At 39.7% G+C, this 21805-nt stretch overlaps 1 protein-coding gene across 2 annotated transcripts in view; it reads right to left on the bottom strand.

The window, feature by feature from the left end:
• Nucleotides 1-21336, bottom strand: part of LOC135770808 (C3a anaphylatoxin chemotactic receptor-like) — an 89719-nt gene extending 68383 nt beyond the window's left edge. The window contains exons 1-2 of one of the 2 annotated variants that reach the window (XM_065280620.1): nt 21268-21335; nt 4359-5614 (exon numbers count right to left, since the gene is read on the bottom strand). In XM_065280620.1, coding sequence (XP_065136692.1) covers nt 4590-5614; nt 21268-21271 — 1029 coding nt within the window. In that variant the 5' untranslated portion in view covers nt 21272-21335 and the 3' untranslated portion in view covers nt 4359-4589. Of the gene's footprint in view, nt 1-4358; nt 5615-21267 lie in introns of those variants that run through there. The other variant, XM_073815449.1, reaches the window with a different exon arrangement.
• Nucleotides 21337-21805: the final 469 nt, after the last annotated feature.

Genomic DNA, 21805 nt, shown 5'->3' with positions numbered 1-21805 from the left:
CAGGTAAGGATACTCATTTATTTCTGCTGATGTGACTTTTAAAACACAGCTCACTCATTACGGTCATCATAAACTCCTCTCTCACCTCTGGAATAGTTCCCTCTGCCCTCAAAGTTGCAACTATCATACCAATACTTAAAAGACCTGGCTTGGATCCTGAAAACCCCAACAACTTCCGCCCCATTTCCAAATGACCTTTTCTGTCTAAAATTTTGAAACGCACGGTCGCTGATCAACTAAAACATCACCTCCTCTCCAATCAGCTCTACAAAACATTTCAGTCTGGATTTCACACTTATCACTCTACTGAAACTGCACTACTCAAAGTAACAAATCACCTCCTGCTTGCCTCTGGCTCTGGTTCCCTCTCCATTCTCCTTCTTCGACACCATTAACCACTCCATTCTACTACTACACCTACAACATCTTGGCATCTCTGACACAGACGTCTCTTAGTTCACCTCCTACCTCACCAACAGATCTCAATTCATATCCATCAATAACTGTATGTCTCACACCATACCTGTCAATCATGGAGTCCCTCAAGGCTCTGTGCTAGGTCCCTTTTTGTTTATTCTGTATATGCTTCCCCTTGTATTTATCTTTCATAATCACAGACTAAAATTCCACAATTACGCAGATGACATAGAACTATACCTAAGCACCAGATCCATCACTCCTGCCACAGTATTAACCATCACAAACTGCAATAAAATCCTGGATGAATGCCAACTTCCTTAAACTCAACTGCAATAAATCGGAAATCATCGGTCCGAAATCACTCCTTCCCGCCTCCCAAGATTTCACTCTATCTGTCGATGGCCATACAGTTACCACCTCTCTCCAGATCCTAAATCTTGGTTTCATTGTTGACCCTACACTCACATTTAAGCCTCATATCCGTCACATCACCAAAATTGCATTTTCCACCTGCAAAATATTGCTCGTCTTTGCCCCACTCTCTCCACATCTGCTGCTGAAACCCTCATCCGTGCATTTATTACATCAAGACTTGACTATTGCAATAGCCTCCTATATGGTCTCCCTTCCACTGATTTACAAAAGCTGCTGTGATGGAGGAGAACTAGCCCTCCCCGCTGGGTAATCATTACTGGAAACCACACACACGCACACGCACACGCACACGCACACACACACACACACACACACACACACACACACACACACACACACACACACACACACACATTCTGGTTTCCATGTTTTGTGGGGACATTCCATAGACGTAATGCAATTTATACCATACAAACTGTATATTCTATTCCCCTTACCTGCCCCATTCCCTAACCCCAACCATCACAGAAAACTTTCTACTACCTTAGATTTTCAATAAACATCATCTTGTTTGATTTATAAGCTTGTTTCCTCATGGGGACATCAAAATGTCCCCACAAGGTCACAAAAATACTGGTATTCCTATCTTTGTGGGGACAATTGGTCCCCACAACGTGATAATTACCAGGTACACACACACACACACACACACACACACACACACACACACACACACACACACACACACACACACACACACACACACACACACACACACACACACACACACACACATACATATCGCCAGTGGTGGACGAATTACACAAATCGTGTACTTGAGTAAAAGTAAAGATACCCAGGGTAAAATATTACTCAAGTAAAATTAGAAGTACTTGCTTAAAATTTTTACTTGAGTAAAAGTACAAAAGTATCTGCCTCAAAATGTACTTAAGTACAAAAGTACTGTGATTTATTATGTCTGTATCATATTGTCACGAAACTCAAATTATGTTAAAAAACTCTCTTGGCTCACTAATCTATTAATAGAAGGACATTAAATATTCAGACACTGATGTCTATTAAAATTATCATAAGCCTAAAACCTTAAAGCATTTCCTTTTTTTTATGTTCTCAATGTTTAAATGTTTTAATGTCATTGTCTTCTATATTTATATTTATGTTTTAACTGTTTGGAGCGTGTAAGGTGACCATATGAACTTCCTAGTGGGTAATAAAGTTTACCTTGACCTTGATTTTTTTTAGCAGCTGTTATGACCCCGTTGATGTTTCTTCTTTATTCTATGTGCTAACAGGATTTAAGAGCAGGAAGTCTCATTTCAAGATTTATTTGTTAAATAATTTAACAGTTTAAGTGTAGTAAAAACTTCCTCACTTTCCAGGTTTCTTTTCCTTGATGATTTTACAGTAACATACCTTTTAATGTTGGCTACCATGCTTTCTCTGCAAAAGAAAATATTCAAAACATTAAATACATATCTAAAAATCAGTCTCCCAATGTTTAAACTGTTAAATATGCTTTAAAGTTTGTATTTGAATATGTTCAATAAAAAAAGACAAATAAATAAAAAAATAGACGCTGTGTAGTAATTACGTCAGCTATATAATTCTTTGCTCACAGCTAATGGGCAAACTGCAGTCTCAGATCTCGAATCCAAAACATTAAGGATTCGAGAGCTGAGCATAAGATACCATGGCGACGAACCCTGAATAAAGCCTCGCTAATTTCATTGTACCTAAAAACCAGGGTTGGCGCAAACTAATCTTAAACTTACCTGGCTATCCACTTAAATCGGCTTCATGGTATAGGCCCATGTTAACTGATCTACCCTGTTACCCATTTATGTTTAGTATGTGTGTTTATGCCCTGCAGTTTTTGTTTTTCTCATTTAAAGCTGCTTATTGTGAGTATTTGTCTGTTTATGTTGTTTACCAGTGGGTAACCTTCTGGGCCTTCTACGCCTTCGTGAAGGCCTAAAAAAATTAATTAAAATATTTTTTTATAATAATAATACAAATAAATTATATAGTATTCAATAAAAATATGTTTTTACATTTTTAAATTTCTATTTAATTCAATTTAATACAATACATGTAATATATTTTCTCTCATCTATGTTCTAACGTTAAGCTTACTGTCAGGTTCATGTCATGAAAACATCTAATCCAATCAGAATCGTCTGTCTCTATTAAGGCCCAGTTATCTGGCTCATTCATTGGTTAGGACTTCATGAATCCCAAGGAAGGCCAAGCTATGTGTTTTGGTGTGGAGAGTGACAGGCAAATCGACCAATCACGTTTTGATTTCAAGTGGGCGGGTAAAAAACAAAACATTGTAAGCCTTCATGAAGTCCTAAGCATGCAACAAACTGGATGCGAGCTGCCGTAAAACATCAAAGACGAAAATCATAGACCGTTAATATTAATACAGTCTAATGGCTCGAATCTCTGCGGTGAGAGTGGTTGAGGTAAATGGCGGAAAAATTGATTGACGTTGTGACTAGCTTGATAGGGCTGAGGTAAAAACGAAATTACTTAAGCGGGTCATCGTGAAGAGCACAGCCGGGAGAAGCGCGTGCAAAGGAGACTGTGCATGAATTATACTTTTACTTCCTGACAGTTTCACTTGTTACGTGAGGATAGTAATGACTGACAGACGACGCCGAATTACATACAATATAATTTCCTAACTAAATCTGAGAGAATGCGAAAACATTCAAAAAAAAATTTCCTCGCTATACCCGATGGGCAGGGCGGAGATACATTTTGGTAGCCCGACAATAATTCGCAATAGCCCCAGGACCTCGGGGCTCGGCTAGCGATTTTGCGAGCCCTGGATATAACAACAGTTATAAGCCACAAGGAGCTGCACTGAGAACGCAGGGTGCTATATTTCCCCTTATGAAAAAGATTAACAAGGTATCCTACAGCTAAATATATATTTCCAAAAAATAAAATAAAGAACATAATTTAAGCTTGTTAAATGCAAATTTACAGAGCCCCTGTCATTACAGAGCAGCAGAGTCTGTATTTGTGTTTATCAGTTAGATTAAAGTAATTTTAAACTTTAAAACTGCATTTAAAGGCAGACAATGCCCATTCTGTAATTTAACTTTGCGTGCTCAGAATTTTAACACGTTCACTGTATGATTTAATGAAATACGAATAGCCTAGTATTATGGATGGAGAGGCATTGCACTTCATTGCATATTTTGAAGGCCCAGCTGAAGTACCCACAGTTCGCCACTGCTGATTACATTACGTAATCATACATTTTATACATCATCTATATTGTACCTAAAACTGTAAGTGTTGTAATAGCATTTGGATATTTAATGAGTTCAGTATTATAAATATCTACACATATCTATAAGTGTAACTTTTATGTTGAACCTGATATATTGTATCTGTTATAACCACAGTGAAAATAGAGGTTTAATGCGGTGCCTTAGTTTTTTTTAATAAGATAAAGACACAATTTAGCATAAAATGACTTTTATATTGAGAAATCTTACAAAATGTTTAAAGCAGGAAGATCAAAAGATAAACATTCAGTGAGTGAGTTAACTAAGTAAGAGATTTGTAGATTGATTCTTCACTTCCTCTTGATCGATAAATTGAGCTGTTGGCAGAAGTTTGGAGTGAGACTTTCTGTTTGTCTGAACACAGGAACATGGAGGAGAATTTGAGAAATCTTTATCTCCAAATTACAAATGTATATCTCCAATCATCTAAAGACTGAAGCTAAAAAAAATTATCTTGCTGTCAGCAAAGGATCAGATGGTTGTTTCTTCTGTCTGCACACGTAGTACCTTCTGACACTGAAAGTTTTGAGGAAGTGGAGTTGATCTCAAACCCAGATGCTCTTCAGTAAAAGCTGCCTCAAACACCAGCAGGAGAGACTTTTTAAGTTTCTTCTTATATTCATCACACATGAACACATAGAGAATGGGGTTCAGACAACTGTTTAGATAAGCCAGACAGCTTACAAAAAAAAATGCAGCCATAAGTTTCTTTATAGCACTGTAACTCCAGCTATACTTCACTGCATTTATTAAACACAAACTGAGACAATGGAAAGGAAAGCAGCATATGAAGAAAGCCAGAATCACAGATATGATCCGGTAAGGCCGAAACTGTTTTCCTATTTTGAGACGTTTTACTCGCACACCAATAGCTATGTATGAAGATGCAATGATTATAAAGGGAATTAAAAATCCAACAATGAACCTGAATGTGAACAGAGACATATAGACATTGATGAAATTTTCATTGTTAAATACATAATCAGCAATGCCAACAGGGATGCTGCAGCAGATGGCTAAAATCCACACAAATACACTGATGATCTTGGCTTTGACTAAAGTTCGTTTGTTCTGAGCCCAAACAACAAACCATGTGCACAGACATCGATCCACACTGATAACTGTCAGAAAGAATACACTTGCAAACATATTTAGTAAAAAAACAAAAAACCTACATGCATATATGTGTTTGTTCAAGGCTGCGTGTGAACTACTTTCAAAGAGCAAAACAAGGTCGTAAACCAAGAACATAATAAAAAGAAAATCTGCAATCGCCAAGTTGAGAAACCAAATGGAGTTGACTGTCCTCTTCATTTTGTGGCCGGTCACAAAGATGACAAGTCCGTTTCCAATGCCTCCTATGACTATGATGACGAAATATATGCATATCGTGAATATTTTAATGTTTGATGAGTTTTCTTCTGACTCTGCGTAGGAAGTGTCATTTAAGTCATATGTGTCATCAGTCTGATCTTGAGGTCCCAAAGTTGTGCCAACTGCAAAAAGAATAGATAACTTAACAATATTGTTGATGGTATTCACTCAGTATATATTACCTTATTGTATTTCACGAGTTCGCATTAACGTGTATAGTAATGTCAATAGGGAATGTGATAAGCATATTTGGCGTACTGTCCGAGGGCAGGGCTCCAAGCTCGGAATTTTAGTCCAAACCCAGAGTATTCCCCCCTCTTCAACTGGGATAGATGTACCAGCAGAGAGTAATGTGATTAGGTGAAGGGGAGATGCTGCAAAAACTGTCAAAGGACAAATGTGAGGGATGGATAGACACATCTTTGCGCTGATTGGTTGGATTACATGACCATGCTCCTTTGTCAATTTAGTTGAATAAACTTAATTTCATTTTATATCGTCCGTGTGCATAATGAGCAGCAAACAATGGACATATTTATTTAATAAATACATTTTATTATATTCATATTATGTACCCTGAAAAACAGATCACTTAGATTTCCTAAAATGGTCTCTTTGCAGCCTTTTGACTCCCTTTTTACTTTTAAACGCTAGATTTTCCTTCTGAAAAGTTATCTCTAATCAGATATTACCTTTTGACACTTTTTTTCACTCAATAGTTTGTGTATATTGTAAACCCTACTGACAGCATAAGCTGGTGAGATGGTTTTAGCTGGTGTCCCAGCTTGGTTTTAGTTGGTGAAGCAAGCTGGTCTAGCTGTGTTTTGGTCACTTTTAAAGCGGTACTAGCTGGACTTAGCTGGTTAGGTTGGAAGACCAGCTCATCCACCAGCTTTGCCAGGCTGGGAGGACCAGATTAACCAGCTATTGCCACCTTAAACCAGCTAAAACCAGCTAACAGCTTATGCTGGTCTTGGCTGAAATTTTCAGTAGGGAAGCAGCATATAGCAGTGGGGAACCTTCAGGGCCTTCTACGCCTTCAGAGAAGGCCTAAAAAAATGAATAATAAAATGTTTTATAATAATAATAATACTAAAAATAAAAAGTATTCAATAAAAATATGTTTTTAAATTTTTAAATCTTTATTTAATTTAATTTAATACAATACATGTAATATATTTTCTCTCATCTATGTTCTAACGTTAAGCTTACTGTCAGGTTTATGTCATGAAAACATCTAATCCAATCAAAATCGTCTGTCTCTATTAAGGCCCAGTTATCTGGCTCATTCATTGGTTAGGACTTCACGAATCCCAGGGAAGGCCAAGCTATGTGTTTTGGTGCGGAGAGTGACGGGCAAATCGACCAATCACGTTTTGATTTCAAGTGGGCGGGTAAAAAACAAAACATTGTAAGCCTTCATGAAGTCCTAAGCATGCAACAAACTGGATGCGAGCTGCCGAAAAACACCAAAGAAGAAGAAGCAGTCCTGATCATAGACTGCTAACAGTCTAATGGCCCGAATCTCTGCGGTGAGAGTGGTTGAGGTAAATGGCGGAAAACGTGATTGATGTTGTGGCTAGGTTGATAGGGCTGAGGTAAAAATGAAATTACTTAAGCAGGTACTCGTGAAGAGCACAGCAGAGAGAAGCGCGTGCAGAGGAGCCTGTGCATATGACGCGAACACGAGAAAACTAATGGGTTTAGTTATACTTTCACTTCTTGACAGTTTCACTTGTTACGTGAGGATAGTAATGACTGACAGACGACGCCGAATTACATACAATATAATTACCTAACTAAATCTAAGAGAATGCAAAAACATTCAAATATTTTTTCACCATATATCCAATGGGCAGGGCGGAGATACATTTTGGTAGCCCGACAAGAATTTGCAATAGCCCCGGGACCTCAGGGCTTGGGTTAGCGATTTTGCGAGCACTGGTGATATTATAACAGTTATAAGCCATAAGGAGGTGCTCTGAGAATGCAGGGTGCTATATTTCCACTTATGAAAAAAGATTAACAAGCTATCCTACAGCTAAATATATATTTACAAAAAAACCTAAAATAAATTAAAGAACATAATTTAAGCTTGTTAATGCAAATTTACAGAGCCTCTTTCATTACAGAGCAGCAGAGTCTGTATTTGTGTTGATCACTTAAAGTAATTTTAAACTTTAAAACTGCATTTAAAGGCAGACAATGCCCATTCTGAAAATTTAACTTTGCGTGCTCAGAATTTTTACACGTTCACTGTATGATTTAATGAAATACGAATAGCCAAGTATTATATTCTGAACTGAAACATTTACGAAAAACAAAATACTCTTTATTTGGGTGTTTATTCCCCCCATGTTCACTTGTCTCCGTTTCCCTGTTTTTAAGAATTAAGGCGGTGTAGTAAGTAGAACCCTTTCCATTAAAATTGTGACTTTAATTTATTGTGCCATGCGTAATTGCGCATGGAGAGGCATTTGCACTTCATTGCATATTTTGAAGGCCCAGCTGTAGTTATCACGGTTCGCCACTGGCATATAGTATGAATTATTACAAAGAATCTTATTATTAAGATTCTTTGTGCGGATATGGGATGCTCTAGCAGTGTTCCCCAATCCTGGTCCTCGGGCACCCCCTCCCAAAAAGTTAAAGATGTCTCCTTATTTAACACACCTGATTCAACTAATCAGCCTCCTTCCAAAATGGTAAACATGTCTCCCTAACAAGCTGATGAGTTAGTTAAATCAGGTGTGTTAAATAAGGAGACATCTAAAACTTTTTGGGAGGGGTGCTCGAGGACCAGGATTGGGAAACACTGCTCTAGCAGATGGATAAAAGCCACAAAAATATACAATGATTAGGACTAGAATTTGTTTATTATGAATCCTCATATTCGGTCACAAATGTATGAAAAATCCACTTCCAATCAAACCTGCTAAAAGGGTGGTGAAATAAATGTACAATGTGAAGTTTTGAATGTTTGACAGGCCTTTGCTCTGCCAATGAAAATTGGTAATAAATGTCTGTAAAAACCCATATAAACCCATTGTTTCCTTTCAGTCGGTCACTACGACGTCACTTCGTGACCGACAAATTGGGAACTCGCTTAGAGAGACCAATCTCCTTCGAATACTACTTAAACGGCAATGAACTTGGCATTGAGATATTTGCATAATGCTGGCGCCGCCCCGCCAGGTGCGTATATAAGCAGCAGGTGCAAATAGGGAAATTAGCTTTTTATCGCTTCGAAAGCCGGCAGTATCTGCTACTGAGAAGCTACTTTACTCTGTTGGGATTTGATTGCTGAAGTTGGTTGGACTGGCAGTACCACAGCGGACGCTTCGCGTATTCCACGGCTCTGCATCTGTCTGTTTGTTTTGAGTTTAGTGTGTGCGTTGCCTTTCCCTGTGCGCATCATCAACTGAGCATCTGAGTGAATTTCCCTAAAAGAGTGATACGAGAGAGCTTTGTGCCTTGTTAAAGGCAGCCACTCTCTCGTATATCCGGAGATCAGCGTCCTTTTCAGGCCGTCGGCAGACCGCCCGCCCCACCCGTTTCCCGTGGCAAACGGAAGTCGAAGCGGTCCTAAAACGGGCGACCTGGAGTCGAATGGGATCACTCTACGGAAGACGGTGATGGCATCGCTCCCTCCACCGGTAGAGGGCCGTGTGGAGAATCTTTGGTTTCGTTTTGTTTCTGTTCCGCCGGCTTCTCAGCCGGCACCCACAAAACCACAAAAAGAGTGCATTCCTATTCCTTCTCCAGGTCTCCAGAGGATCGAGAGAGATGTGAGCGGGCATTCACATGCTCTTCCTCCCTCTCCTCTATCGCCAGCGGGTGTCCTGAGGAGTCCTAGCTCTCCGCTGAGGAGACGGGACCACCAGCACCCTCATCTGAGTCTGCGCTCTCCGCTGAGGAGACCAGACGACCGCCACCCACAGCGGGCTCAGGTCAGTGTTACACACACACATACTGTAGATACTTATGCTGTCACAGCAGACGTACCGGCAGTACCACCTGTCTCGCTTCGCCGCCCCACCACGGGTACACCGGTAGTGCCGTTAATTCCCCTCGTACGGTCCCTGGGGGCTTGGCTTCAGCTTCCCAGCCCGTCTCGTTGGGTTTTACGCACTGTCCGCCTCGGTTACGAAATACAATTCAACCGGCACACACCCAAATTCTCGGGCATTCGTTTCACCACGGTGAAAGCGTCCGATGCACATGTACTGCGTGCAGAGGTCGAAGTCCTGCTGGCGAAGGACGCAATCAAGCCGGTCCCTCCAACCGAAATGAGGTCGGGTTTCTACAGCCCGTATTTCCACCCCCAGACGGTCAAGCTAATTTGGAAGAAGTTCGGTTGTGCGCAGATAGACCTGTTTGCGTCGCCGGACGATACCCACTGTCGCCTATTTTATTCACTAACCGAGGGCACACAGCTGGCCTCGGGGGATGCGCAAATACGCATTCCCCCCAGTGAGCTTAATCGCACAGACGCTGTGCAAAGTCAGGCAGGACGAGGAGAGCCTTTTACTGATCGCCCCTTATTGGACGACCAGGAATTGGTTTCCAGAACTAATGCTCCGCGTGACACCCCCTCCCTGGCGGATTCCCCTGAGGAAGGACCTTCTTTCTCAAGGAGGGGGCACATTATGGCACCCGCGCCCCGGCCTGTGGGATCTCCATGTGTGGTCGTTCAGCGCGCGCAAGGTTTAGGTGATTTACCGCAATCGACGCAGCACGAGCTCCATCCACAAGACGGGCTTACGCATTTAAATGGAACCTTTTCGTCACCTGGTGATCTTCGCAACGCGAGGACCCCAGAGAATGCCCTATTAACATTGTGCTTTTATATCTTCAACATAGGTTAGACGATAGGCTGTCACCCTCCACCATTAAAGTTGATATCGCAGCTATTTCTGCTCATCACTCACTTATCAACGGCAGATCAGTTGGCCAGCATGATTTGGTTATTAGATTTTTAAGAATCTTCTATTCCTCCCTGGGACCTGTCCATGGTGCTGAAAGCCCTTCAGGGACCTCCGTTCGAGCCTTTGCAGTCTGCGAGTCTGAGCTTTTGTCAATGAAAGCTCTGACCCTGCTAGCATTGGCCTCAGTGAAGAGAGTAGGGGATTTACATGCATTCTCTGTTGACGATTCGTGCCTTCAGTTTGGTCCTGCTGTCTCAAGCGTAACATTGAGACCCAGACCAGGCTACGTCCCCAAAGTTCCCACCACTCCTTTCGAGATCAGGTGGTTAGCTTGCAAGCGCTGCCCCCGGAGGAGGCAGACCCAACCATGGCTTTGTTGTGCCCCGTACGCGCACTGCGATTCTACGTGGACCGCACGCAAAGCCTCAGGACCTCAGACCAGCTCTTTGTTTGTTATGGTGGCCAGCAGAAAGGGAAAGCTGTCACTAAGCAGAGGATGTCTCATTGGATAGTTGATACTATCGCCCTGGCTTATAATCTTCAGGGTATTCCTTGCCCCTTTAATTTGAGAGCGCACTCCACACGGAGTGTTGCCTCATCTTGGGCTCTCGCTCGTGGTTCCTCGCTAACAGACATCTGCAGAGCTGCTGGTTGGGCGACACCTAATACGTTCATAAGATTCTACAGTGTTCGTTTCGAGCCTGTATCCTCTCGTGTTCTTTCCTCATCAGGGGGAGCACGGAGAGCAGTCTCGCAGGTCGGCTTGCAGCCTCCAACTGATGCTTCATAACTGTGTCAGTATGAAAGGCCTTTAGAGCAAAAATGCGTAATGGTTTGAATTGTTCTTCCTCCATTGCCTTGGCAGCCTTTGTTGCGGAGCATTGGCTGTCAGCCTTTCACTAGCTGTATCCTCGTGAACCTACGTGTCTGGCATGGGCTCCACATTGTGTCCCACCGGGTTCCCTTGTGAGTATTTTTCCGTGGGGTTAATCCTACCAGCCCACGTTTCCCTTAGCAGAGCACTGCTTTGCTTACACAGCCACAGCTGTCTTTATTTTTATTGTCCACCATTAGCCCTTAAGAGGGGCGGTGGCTTCCGCAGCGTTCCTATCCCGCTCAGGTAGGGCGCTTCCCAGTCGCTGGCACTTCTGTGGGGTTAAAGGAACATCTAGTGCCCGGCCTTTCTGCCTTATCCTGTTTCTCCATTCCTTAATGGGATTTGGAGGGTTTTCTGCAGACACTGGAAGAGGTCAGCCCCTAGTGGCGTTTTGGTAGGGATTCCCAATTCGTCAGTCACGACGTGACGTCGTAGTGACCGACTGAAAGGGAACGTCTCGGTTACGGATGTAACCCTCGTTCCCTGAAGGAGGGAACGGAGCTGTCACGTCCCGTCGCCACAGGTGCTGCCACCTGCTGTTACGGCCGGTCACACTTTCCGGCTTTCTCAGCGAAAAAGAAGCTAATTTCCCTATTTGCACCTGCTGCTTATATACGCACCTGGCGGGGCGGCGCCAGCATTATGCAAATATCTCAATGCCAAGTTCATTGCCGTTTTAGTAGTATTCGAAGCAGATTGGTCTCTCTAAGCAAGTTCCCAATTCGTCGGTCACGACGTGACGTCTCCGTTTCCTCCTTCAGGGAACGAGCGTTACATCCGTAACCGAGACGTTTTCTTTTGTGATTTACTGTTTCCTTCATAGAATCATCCTACATGTAAAGACCATTTGATTGAAATCAAAGTGAAATTTTTATGCAACAAATCTTATCATTAAAAATCTTAACATTTTACAATTAAACTGTACAGTAAATAAAGTAACATCAAGTAAATAATAAATAAAGGCCCATAAAAAAGATTAGATATTTTTTTAAGATATTGTTTTCTTTTAAATTGCAGTCAACACTAAAATAGTCAACAGTACAGACAGATATGATTATTTTGTGATCTGTGAAAAATCAGTTCAAACTTTTAACTCAAGTGGTCATACTGCAACTGCATAATTTTGCAGAAGAATAAAGTGAAACAGAAGGGTGGTGGAGTAAAATAAAACTTTTTTTAGAAAAGAAATAAACTGTCAATTTGCCCCCAACGCACTCATGTTATAAGTCTTTTCATACTAACTATCTTTAAAACAAAAATTAATTTGTTACATTATAAGAGGAAAACATGACTATAGCACACATGTAATTTCTTACCCATTTTCTTTATCTTTTCTCTTATGTTATCAGATAGATTTTGTCAAAGCGCAAAACAACTTCTCTGTATGAACAATGTTTGACAGTTTCCTCTTATAGTTTTGGGGCGGAGTGATGATTTTGTAAAAAGAAAAATGTTACTGTAAAAATCTATTTAACAAAACATCTTCAACAACATTAATATCAAAAAATGTCAAATTGTTTTTATAGCATTTATCTATTTTACTGAGTGTTATATCAATGGTAAAGAGGAAGTAATTTACGATTCATTTAGCATGATTAATGAAAATATGAAGGTTTCAAAAATCTTTTCTCAGGGTTAATGGCTAAAAGAAACCTTTAAAGAACCTTTAACATCCACACAACTTTTCTGTTGCATAAAATGTTTTAAGAAGTGTAAAGATAAAACCAAAATATCTTGATATATTTATCTGTTTTTACTGTAGTGAAAGTGGAGGTTTGAAGCTGTGTCTCAGTTTTTTTTTATAATAAAAAAGCACAAACTGACCTTTGTATTAAGAAAAGTTACGAACAGAGAAAAACAGGAAATTAACAGTTTTATGATTATGATACAATTATGATGAATCACAAGATAACAAAATAACATTTACACTAACAGTATCACAACACAATGGTTGTGTATAACAAAACGAAGATATAAAAATATACACATTCAGTAAGTCACAATAACAGAGTTACAGTTTATCCCATTTGCTAAGACACACAGATCTGAGATCTAAGAAACTAAGAGGCTGTTTACACTTGGTATTAAGATGTGTTTTCATCGATCGGATCACAAGTGGACGAGAGAGACACATTACGTTTACACCTGGTATTTAAATCCGTCTCTTTTGTCCACTTTCGACCGCATCTGTCCTGAATACTGTGAGGGGGTGGTCTGTGAGACGGTGGGCGAGTCTCTCTGCTGTCATTCAAACGCGAGCGGGAGTAATTATGAGTTTATATGGACGCAAACTTATATTATGTCGGAGCCCGCTGCTTGTTTAGCAAGTATACATGCTGCACAGTGTTTTGTACGTTTATTTGTTGGAGCTTTCTCTGAATTTTCAACGCAATTGATGAAATAGGATCGCGCAACTTTCACGCTTTCAAAACGAAACTACGGAGAACACTCGCAGTAGTTTTATCAATGAAAGGCTAAAAATAGCGCTGTTCACCGTATGTTCACTGCAGAAGTCAAAAAAAGACGTAAAATTGGTGTTTAATACCTCAGATTAGATAAATGGGCGGAGAGAAGGCGGTCGCGTGTGGCGGTTCGAACGCATTCAACCACATTGCGTTCCGCAACTCCAAAGCGATCCGATCGAAAGTGGTTTCGACTACCTCTGAATGTGGTTGAAAGTGGTCGAAAGCGGACGCGTTCAAAACGTTTTGAACACCGTTTACACCTGGCATTAACGTCGTCCACTTGTGATCCGATCGACAAAAACGCATGTTAATGCCAAGTGTAAACAGCCTCTAAGATCCACCATCTTCAACTTGTTAGCACAGCAGAAGCTTGTTAACACATTTCCATTTGTTTCACACATTTCCATTTGTTTCACACATTTTCACACCCTTTGAACACATTTACCACAGATCTCTTTGAAAGACCCATTTACTGTAATTACCTTTCATTGCTTTCACACAAAATGCATGCTGTGACCACATTTAAAAAAATTCACAAAGTCTTCTCATGCATACAACACACTACATTCAAAATGGTTAAAAACACATTCAAAAAATTTCATGCATTTCTGTAGTAATTATTTTAACATAGAGAAAATGTTAACAGTTCACGAGTTCGCCCTTACATCTTACAGTATCTGATTGCGAAAGTAAGCATATTTTGGCGTGCTGTCCTGGGAGGGCTCAGGATTCGGAGTGAAGCTCGAACTCCAAATCTGGGGTATGGCCCGAACCCGGAGAACTCCCCAAAGGAAGCTTGATGCATAGGACAGCAGCCGGAGAGTAAAATATTTTTGCTCCCCCCCCCAAAATATGTTGAGAAATATGCCGGCCGACCGGGAGAGCTTATGTGGTGCTTGATAGCAGGGCCAGAGTGGGGCCACTTTCAGCCTGGGAGTTTCAGGCCCAAGACCGGCCCACTTTTTCCATAGTGTTATTACAAATTAGCACTTTTTTCAAATTGGATAAATAAAGCAACAGTTCAGCTCTTACTATAGTTTTTATTAATATCATGGTTCAACAAATAAGGTAAAAGTTAAATAATATTTCACTTAAGATGACAAGTTAACAAAAATATTCCTCTACACTCTAAAAAAGGCTGGGTTATTTTTTACCCATAATGGGTAAATATTGGACAGAACAAATGCTGGGTTAAAAATAACCCAATGTTGGGTTGTTGTTATGCAACCATGGATTATAATAACCCAACAGTTGGGTTTAAACAACCCAGCATTGGGTCAATTTTAACCCAGCAGCGTGTTCTGTCCAATATTTACCCATTATGGGTCAAAAATAACCCAGCCCTTTTTAGAGTCTATTCCACAAGGAAAGGTTGATAAAGTATTAGCATTGCTAATGCTATGAGGCCTATATGATTAATCAGATGCAAATAGAAATATAAAACCCAGTCCTAATTAAAAAAGAAAACAATTTGACAAAAATATTGAATCCAATATTGGGTAAACATATAGCATAACAAGTGATTTATAAGCTTTTTTTAGGCTGGTCATTTTTGACTGGGAACACAAAAGGTGTTATAGGGTTCTGAATACAACCTGAGGGTTAAACAACTTTAATTCATATTGTTTACTCATGGCCTCCTCATTTTCACCGGGGAACTGGCTTATCTGCTGCTCAGAAGATGCTTGCATAATATTTGCAAAGTCTATAAATCGCCATGTATACACAAAAGGCTAATATTTTAACTAAAAAAATGTTGGCTTGTAAATAGTTTGACAACGGTATTAGCCGAATAATTACGTTGCTAATGCTAATCATTATTAGGCTTATTTCTCTTTAAGTTACCTGTTGTCACTTTTGTTTGTCCTCTTGAAAATAAATCTGTTAGGTTGGCACATTTGGCAGCATCCTCCTCCAATGGCTTTTTTCTTCAACCTGTTTTTTTCGCCCTCGTCCTCTCAGACGCGTATCGTTACGGTAGGGCCGGTCCAGCCTACCGGAGAAAAGTTTTGGAAAAGACGTGCTATGGATCGAACCAACTCTATGGGAGGGGAAAACTCCCTCACATGGTACAACCCATGCAGATGCTGCGCGCTGCAGTGTCAATGCGAAACGTGTGAAGTGTCATTTAAGAGAAGATAGATTCATTATCGTGACAAATGTAAACAAAAATATAGCTGCAAGCAGCAATTGCCGGGTTTCGAGCTTTAAGGCAACGTCAAAAACGTCAGACGTCGTTTACCAGGCTGAGCAGTTACACCCGAACACAGCCACATTGAATGATAGACCACCTCGTTCCAGAAAAACGAAAGAGATGGTCAAAGAAGGATCATACAGACAATGTATGCTTACACACACGTGCGCCTGTAAGACAAACATGTAATGTCCTTAATGTGACGTTATGAGAATAATTTGTTAACAAGAATTAGTTTTCAGATTTATAAAGTAACATACAATTCAGAAATGGCCGTGTTTAGTTGAACTACAAGGCCATTGAGTCGTGGTATGGTGCAATGGTGCAAACAGACTGCACACGTGTACATAAGACACAAACACAGCAGTGCAGCAGACCGCAAGGAACTACAGTGGACAGCAAACACAGCTGGAAAGATAATGCTTGACTAATTTAATGTCCTCCTGAATTGTGTTATGATAACCCCAGGACTAAGCATAAGGCAAAACCTGGCATGTTTGGTATTGTTGGTCTCTGCAACAATTCAGGACTCCTGTGAAAAAAGTCCCATGAAAATACGGTGGCTGCAGCCAAAGTTTTAGGTGTCTGAAATATGCGTCCGACGACTAGGTGGCACTGCGATGAAACTGCAGGCTCCCTTAGGTCCTGAATGCCATCAGAATTACCAAGTACCGTGTCATTACGCATACGTTTGGTGAAGATACAACCTTAAATACATTAATTATCAGCAAAAAAATGGCTCTCATTCAGTGAAATCTCTCCGCTCTCTACTCACTTTTAAGTGAAAATAACAAATAACCACAGGGTGGCGCAACGACAAAATTGTGCATGCAACTTCAGGTCATGACTTTGTTACATCTAGTTAGTATCATGGCTAAACACTTTAGTTTAGTGAAAAAACAGAAAAAGACCATTGGGCTCGCTCAATGTCAAATGTTTTGTTCAATTGTGAGGCCAACTAGTGGTGCAGGCATATTATTTTTTGGGTATTGCCTCAGACTCTACTCAGACATCAGCGTATCAAATCTGGTAAAAAAATGTCATTTCATTGCGGAGTTATAACCATTTATGTGTAGAAAACACAAAAAATGAATGTATTTTTTAGTTTTTTGCAATTTTCGGCCATTTCTGATGGAAATTTTAACATAACGCCAATAGAGTTTTTTGTTCAGAAGGTAATGCAATGTTCTTCCTTTGGCATTTTCGAGTCGAACGGAATAACCCTCGCGGAGTTATTTGTGCATGTTTTGTAAGCGCTATTTTTGCTGTGCAGAGCTAACCGTAAGGCGAAATCTGGCATGATTGGTATCGTAGGACTCGGAAACAATTCAGGATGCTAAAAAAATAACTCCCATGAAAATCTCTTGACCACAGATAAAGTTATAGGCATGAAAGTTGTAACCATTGCATAATCACAGTATTTAGTGCCATTTTCCCAGTTATAGCGCCATCTAGTGTCCGATCGGCGAGTTTTTTATATCACGACCTTAGACCGATGGCCTACACATATGATTCAAGCCCCATGATGATATCTCAAACGCCTCTCGAGTTATGGCCGTTTAAATGTTTTAAGCTCCGCCCATTTCGGTTTTTGGCCACTCCTTGCGTGTTTCAATACAAATTTCAATTGATTTTTTTGATAATTATTCATATTCACACTCCACAGAATCAATCAGCCTTGGTTAGGTTCGGATCGGGCGAAAAACCTAGGACTAGTTCGCAAAAGTATGTTTGAATGTTATCGTCAATAACTAACAAACCGTTTGATTGACAGCAATGCTTCAAGAGGCAAAGTTTTTCGGCATGAGCCGATCTATCATATGATGTCATGTTTGTGTGTGTATGTCAAACGTCACGTGATACAGGCACCAAAATACGATATAACGCCCCCCAAGTGGCCAAATGACACCATAATTCTTACAAGCCTTCAGGAGAAGTACACAAAGAAGCACAGTGCGTTTCGTTACGATCTCCTCCGGTAACCCTGTCAAATCAGTCCTCAACCTTCCTTGGCTGATGAAGGCCATGTTTTTGGAGATATGCCAATGTCATTCTAGACCCTCATGGTACATTGCACAAAGACACACCATACCAAATATTAAGTGTATCGGGCTAACGGTTGTGTAATAATAGCCATTCCCGAACTCAAGCCTGTTATAGCGCCACCTAATGGCCAAAATCGGGGGTGACCGAAGGGAGCCGTGGGTCTGCTGCATCGGAAGGGGAGCCCTGTCCGATGCTGAATAGGCATGTAATTAGAGTGCGGGTGACGCGTCGGATGGAGGGTTCCTGCTGCGCCCGAAGGGAGCTAGCGGCTCTGCTGCACCGGGCAGGGGGATCCCCATCCATCGCATAACATGGTAAAGCTCAGGCGACAGATGGGGGTTCGCCCTGCGACCGAAGGGAGCCGTGGGTCTGCTGCACCGGAAGGGGAGCCCTGTCCGATGCTGAAAGATTGACAAAAATAATGAAATGATAATGAGATGAGTTGTGACTGTTTATGAAATTATGGCCTGTTGAGCGGAATAAATGTTTAACCGATCATGGCTGCATGTGCTTCTTTAATGTGAAGATGATTATACCTGTAGCTTTTGAAAGCGTCTGATGACCATTGACCAAGAGCTTGTATCTGGTTTTGTGATAGGCCTTTTTGAGCTGCAGTAGTTGCTGCTCCGATGAGAAATGAGTGGCTGCAAAAATTCTCCACAGGTAAATCTGACAGAGCTATGATTTGTTTTAAGTGTTTTTGGAACCAAAAACTGTAACGGGATGGTTGGAGTCGTCGACGAAGAGAGGGTCCAGTGCGGATTTAGACTGGGCATTCCTGAGTTTTAAATAAGACAAGAGAGCCCGATACGGTTGAATTGGGGAGGGGAGATTAAAAATTTATATATAATGGCCTTTATTTTCTTGGTCCGTCTTACTTTGTTTGATGAAGTAAGAGATTGTTTCGCTATCAAGAATGGACAAGTCGGAGATTGTCGGGTGGACTTTCGGGTTGAATTTGGAGTTTATTGCAATTTCGGAGCATCTCAGGAAACCGAAAAAAGACAATAAGAACATGGCATCGAGGATATGAGCTGTATGGATCGAATGATAACCTGTGCGGAGATTTTGGATACATTTTGTGAGGATGTCCAGGGTTATAGGTTGTCTCGAATCTATTTTTGAAGGACGAGAGCGCTGGATTCCTTTAATTAGAAGCAGTGCCGGCGCCAGCCTAGCACTGATGAGGGCGCATCTAAAATACCAGAGGGGGCGATCACATGAATGCATATAATTTCCACAGCTAGAAAATACACAGGTTTGGTACATTAAGTTTTAACGTGTTATAAACAAACATCTCTGTAATACAACCACAAAAACTACAGCTATAGTGAGCAACGTACATTATGTACTGAAATATATTTTTAAATAAGTTTACAAAAATTTATTTTTCACCAATATATTTTTGACCATTTTTGTATATTTTGAATAATATTTGAAAAATAAATATATTTTAAAGCATTTATACTCAAAGCTAGATTGTAAGAAAAACTTTGTATGTTACAAACCTGTAAACCTAACAGGTTTAAAAATATTAAAATTAAATGTATTTTCAACTACAAAACTATACTTATCATTTTATATTTTATACATAATGTTTAGTTCTGGGCAAAGATTAATCATGATTAATTGCATACAAAATAAAAGTGATTTTTTATGAGTGTGTGCCGTCTGTAATTATTATGTATATATAAATACACACACATTCATATATGTATTAAAGATACATTTACATGTGTATATTCTGTATATTTATTTATATTTTTATATATTCTGTATGATATATATAAATAATAAAAAAATATGTTAATAAAACATTTCTGAAATGAATATATTTATGTGTGTGTGGCTAAATATACATAATAATTACACACAGTACACACACATATATTATGCAAAAAAATAACTTTTATTTTGTATGCGATTAATCTTATAAAACGGCCCGTTCTGGTTCTTCATTCTGATTGGTTGAAACGCGTTCTAAGCCGTGAAAATTTGAGAGGTGATAAGAGAACAAATGAAGGTAGGATTAAACATGTTTTTTTTTTTTTTTTTTTTTGAAAGCTGATGGTCTGTTCTTTCATTTGATATTTTATGTTTATTTAAAGAAGATAATTTTTAACTGTAAGGCATTAAACTAAAACTGGGTGGCAACTTAAAAGAAAAACGCTGATGGGGAAAGAGTTAAGCATGATTCCAAGCATATTTGATCATCACTTCAACAGTTGCACGATATAAATGTTAATGTATAAATTAAATTAGATGAATGTTGATTTATAAAATAAACACCACAGTCTTAAATCATATTTTCATTGTGTCTTTGCTGCGTCTGTGTTGGTTGTGAACTGCGCTCTGTTTCAGTCACACTTGATTCTAAGGAACTACTTTGTTTGGTGGAAGACTAATATTTGTACTAATATAATTACAACTTATTTGTGTTTTATTTTATGAAATCCTGCTATGTATATGAAGTAACCGTTTAATAAAAGCAATAATTCCCGCGAAACAGTGGGGTTACTCCGCTTCGCGTCGTGCCTAACAACGCCCCTTAGCTGTTATAAATTGCACTGGTAACCCACTGTTTCTTGGGGCTTATTGCTTTATTTTACAATTATTTTTTACAAACTTTTATATTTTGGCCAGGGTATACATTTTTTGCCATATTGGTCATTGCCTTCTTTCTTACTCTTAAACTTTACATTTCATTCACTGAAAGTCTCTTCTGTTTTTACTCCTCACACATGAAGACATCAAGAGTTGGGTTCAGACGGCACTCTGGAGGCTGTTTATATGGGTATTAAGATGCATTTTTTCAATCTAGATAAGTCAGGCAGATAGCAAAATGTTATCTCTTTTGGCACTTTTCCACTGCATTACAACATGATGCTAGTCCAACGCTTGCCTTGCTTATATTTGCTTTACTACAGTTTAGTATCGCTTCAGTTTAGGTTTTATTACATACTTGTCTTTACAGTAGCTAAACCTCAATGACATCATCAAAAACGCAATACAAACAAACACGCAGCACGGGAGAAACAGAGCATATCGATGGAATGCAGTGTTTCCCATAAATTCATTTGTGTCAATCTGCCACAAAATCTTTCTGTTTTAAAAAAGGTTCTTTAAGGTAAATTTTTTTTTATTTAGATAATAAAAAAGTTAAAGTTAAAGAACCTTTTACAGAGTGGTTCTTATATTGCAACGCTGTGGAGAACCTTTCAAGAACCTTTATTTTTAAGAGTGTATAGCACATGTAAATTCTTACCCATTTTCTTTGTCTTTATTTTCTCTCTTCTGGCTTCAGGTAATGTACAGATAGATGTTGTCAAAGTCCACAGCAACGGCTCTGTATGAACAATTTTTGCTGGTTTCCTCTTAATCAAATAGGAGTTTAGGGGCGGAGTGATGATTTTATAGGAAGATAAATGTTGCTTATTTAGCAAATCATCTTCAACAACAGACAACATTAATATCAAAACATGTCATATTGTGTTTTTAATAGTTTCTCTTTTTAACTGATTGTTATACATCATCGCTAAGAGAGAGCATTTATGCTTCATTTAGCATAATTCATGAATAAATTACTTTTGTATACACCTTCAGTACCCTTGTTTCGGGCTGTATAGGTTCCAGCCTTTCACAGAAACCTTTAAAGAACCTTTCTGTTGCATAAAATGTTTTATGAAGTGTAAAGGTAATAAATATAGATTTTTGACTGAAAGATTTGCAGTACAAGATTAGCCAGCTGCAAGCACAAAAGTGTCAGGTGCCTCTTTCATTCATGTAGCTTAATTTTACTTCTG

This window comes from Paramisgurnus dabryanus, chromosome 8 (assembly GCF_030506205.2).
Source record: "Paramisgurnus dabryanus chromosome 8, PD_genome_1.1, whole genome shotgun sequence".
Taxonomy (NCBI): Eukaryota; Metazoa; Chordata; class Actinopteri; order Cypriniformes; family Cobitidae; genus Paramisgurnus; species Paramisgurnus dabryanus.
This window is presented reverse-complemented; position numbering and strand designations above follow the sequence as displayed.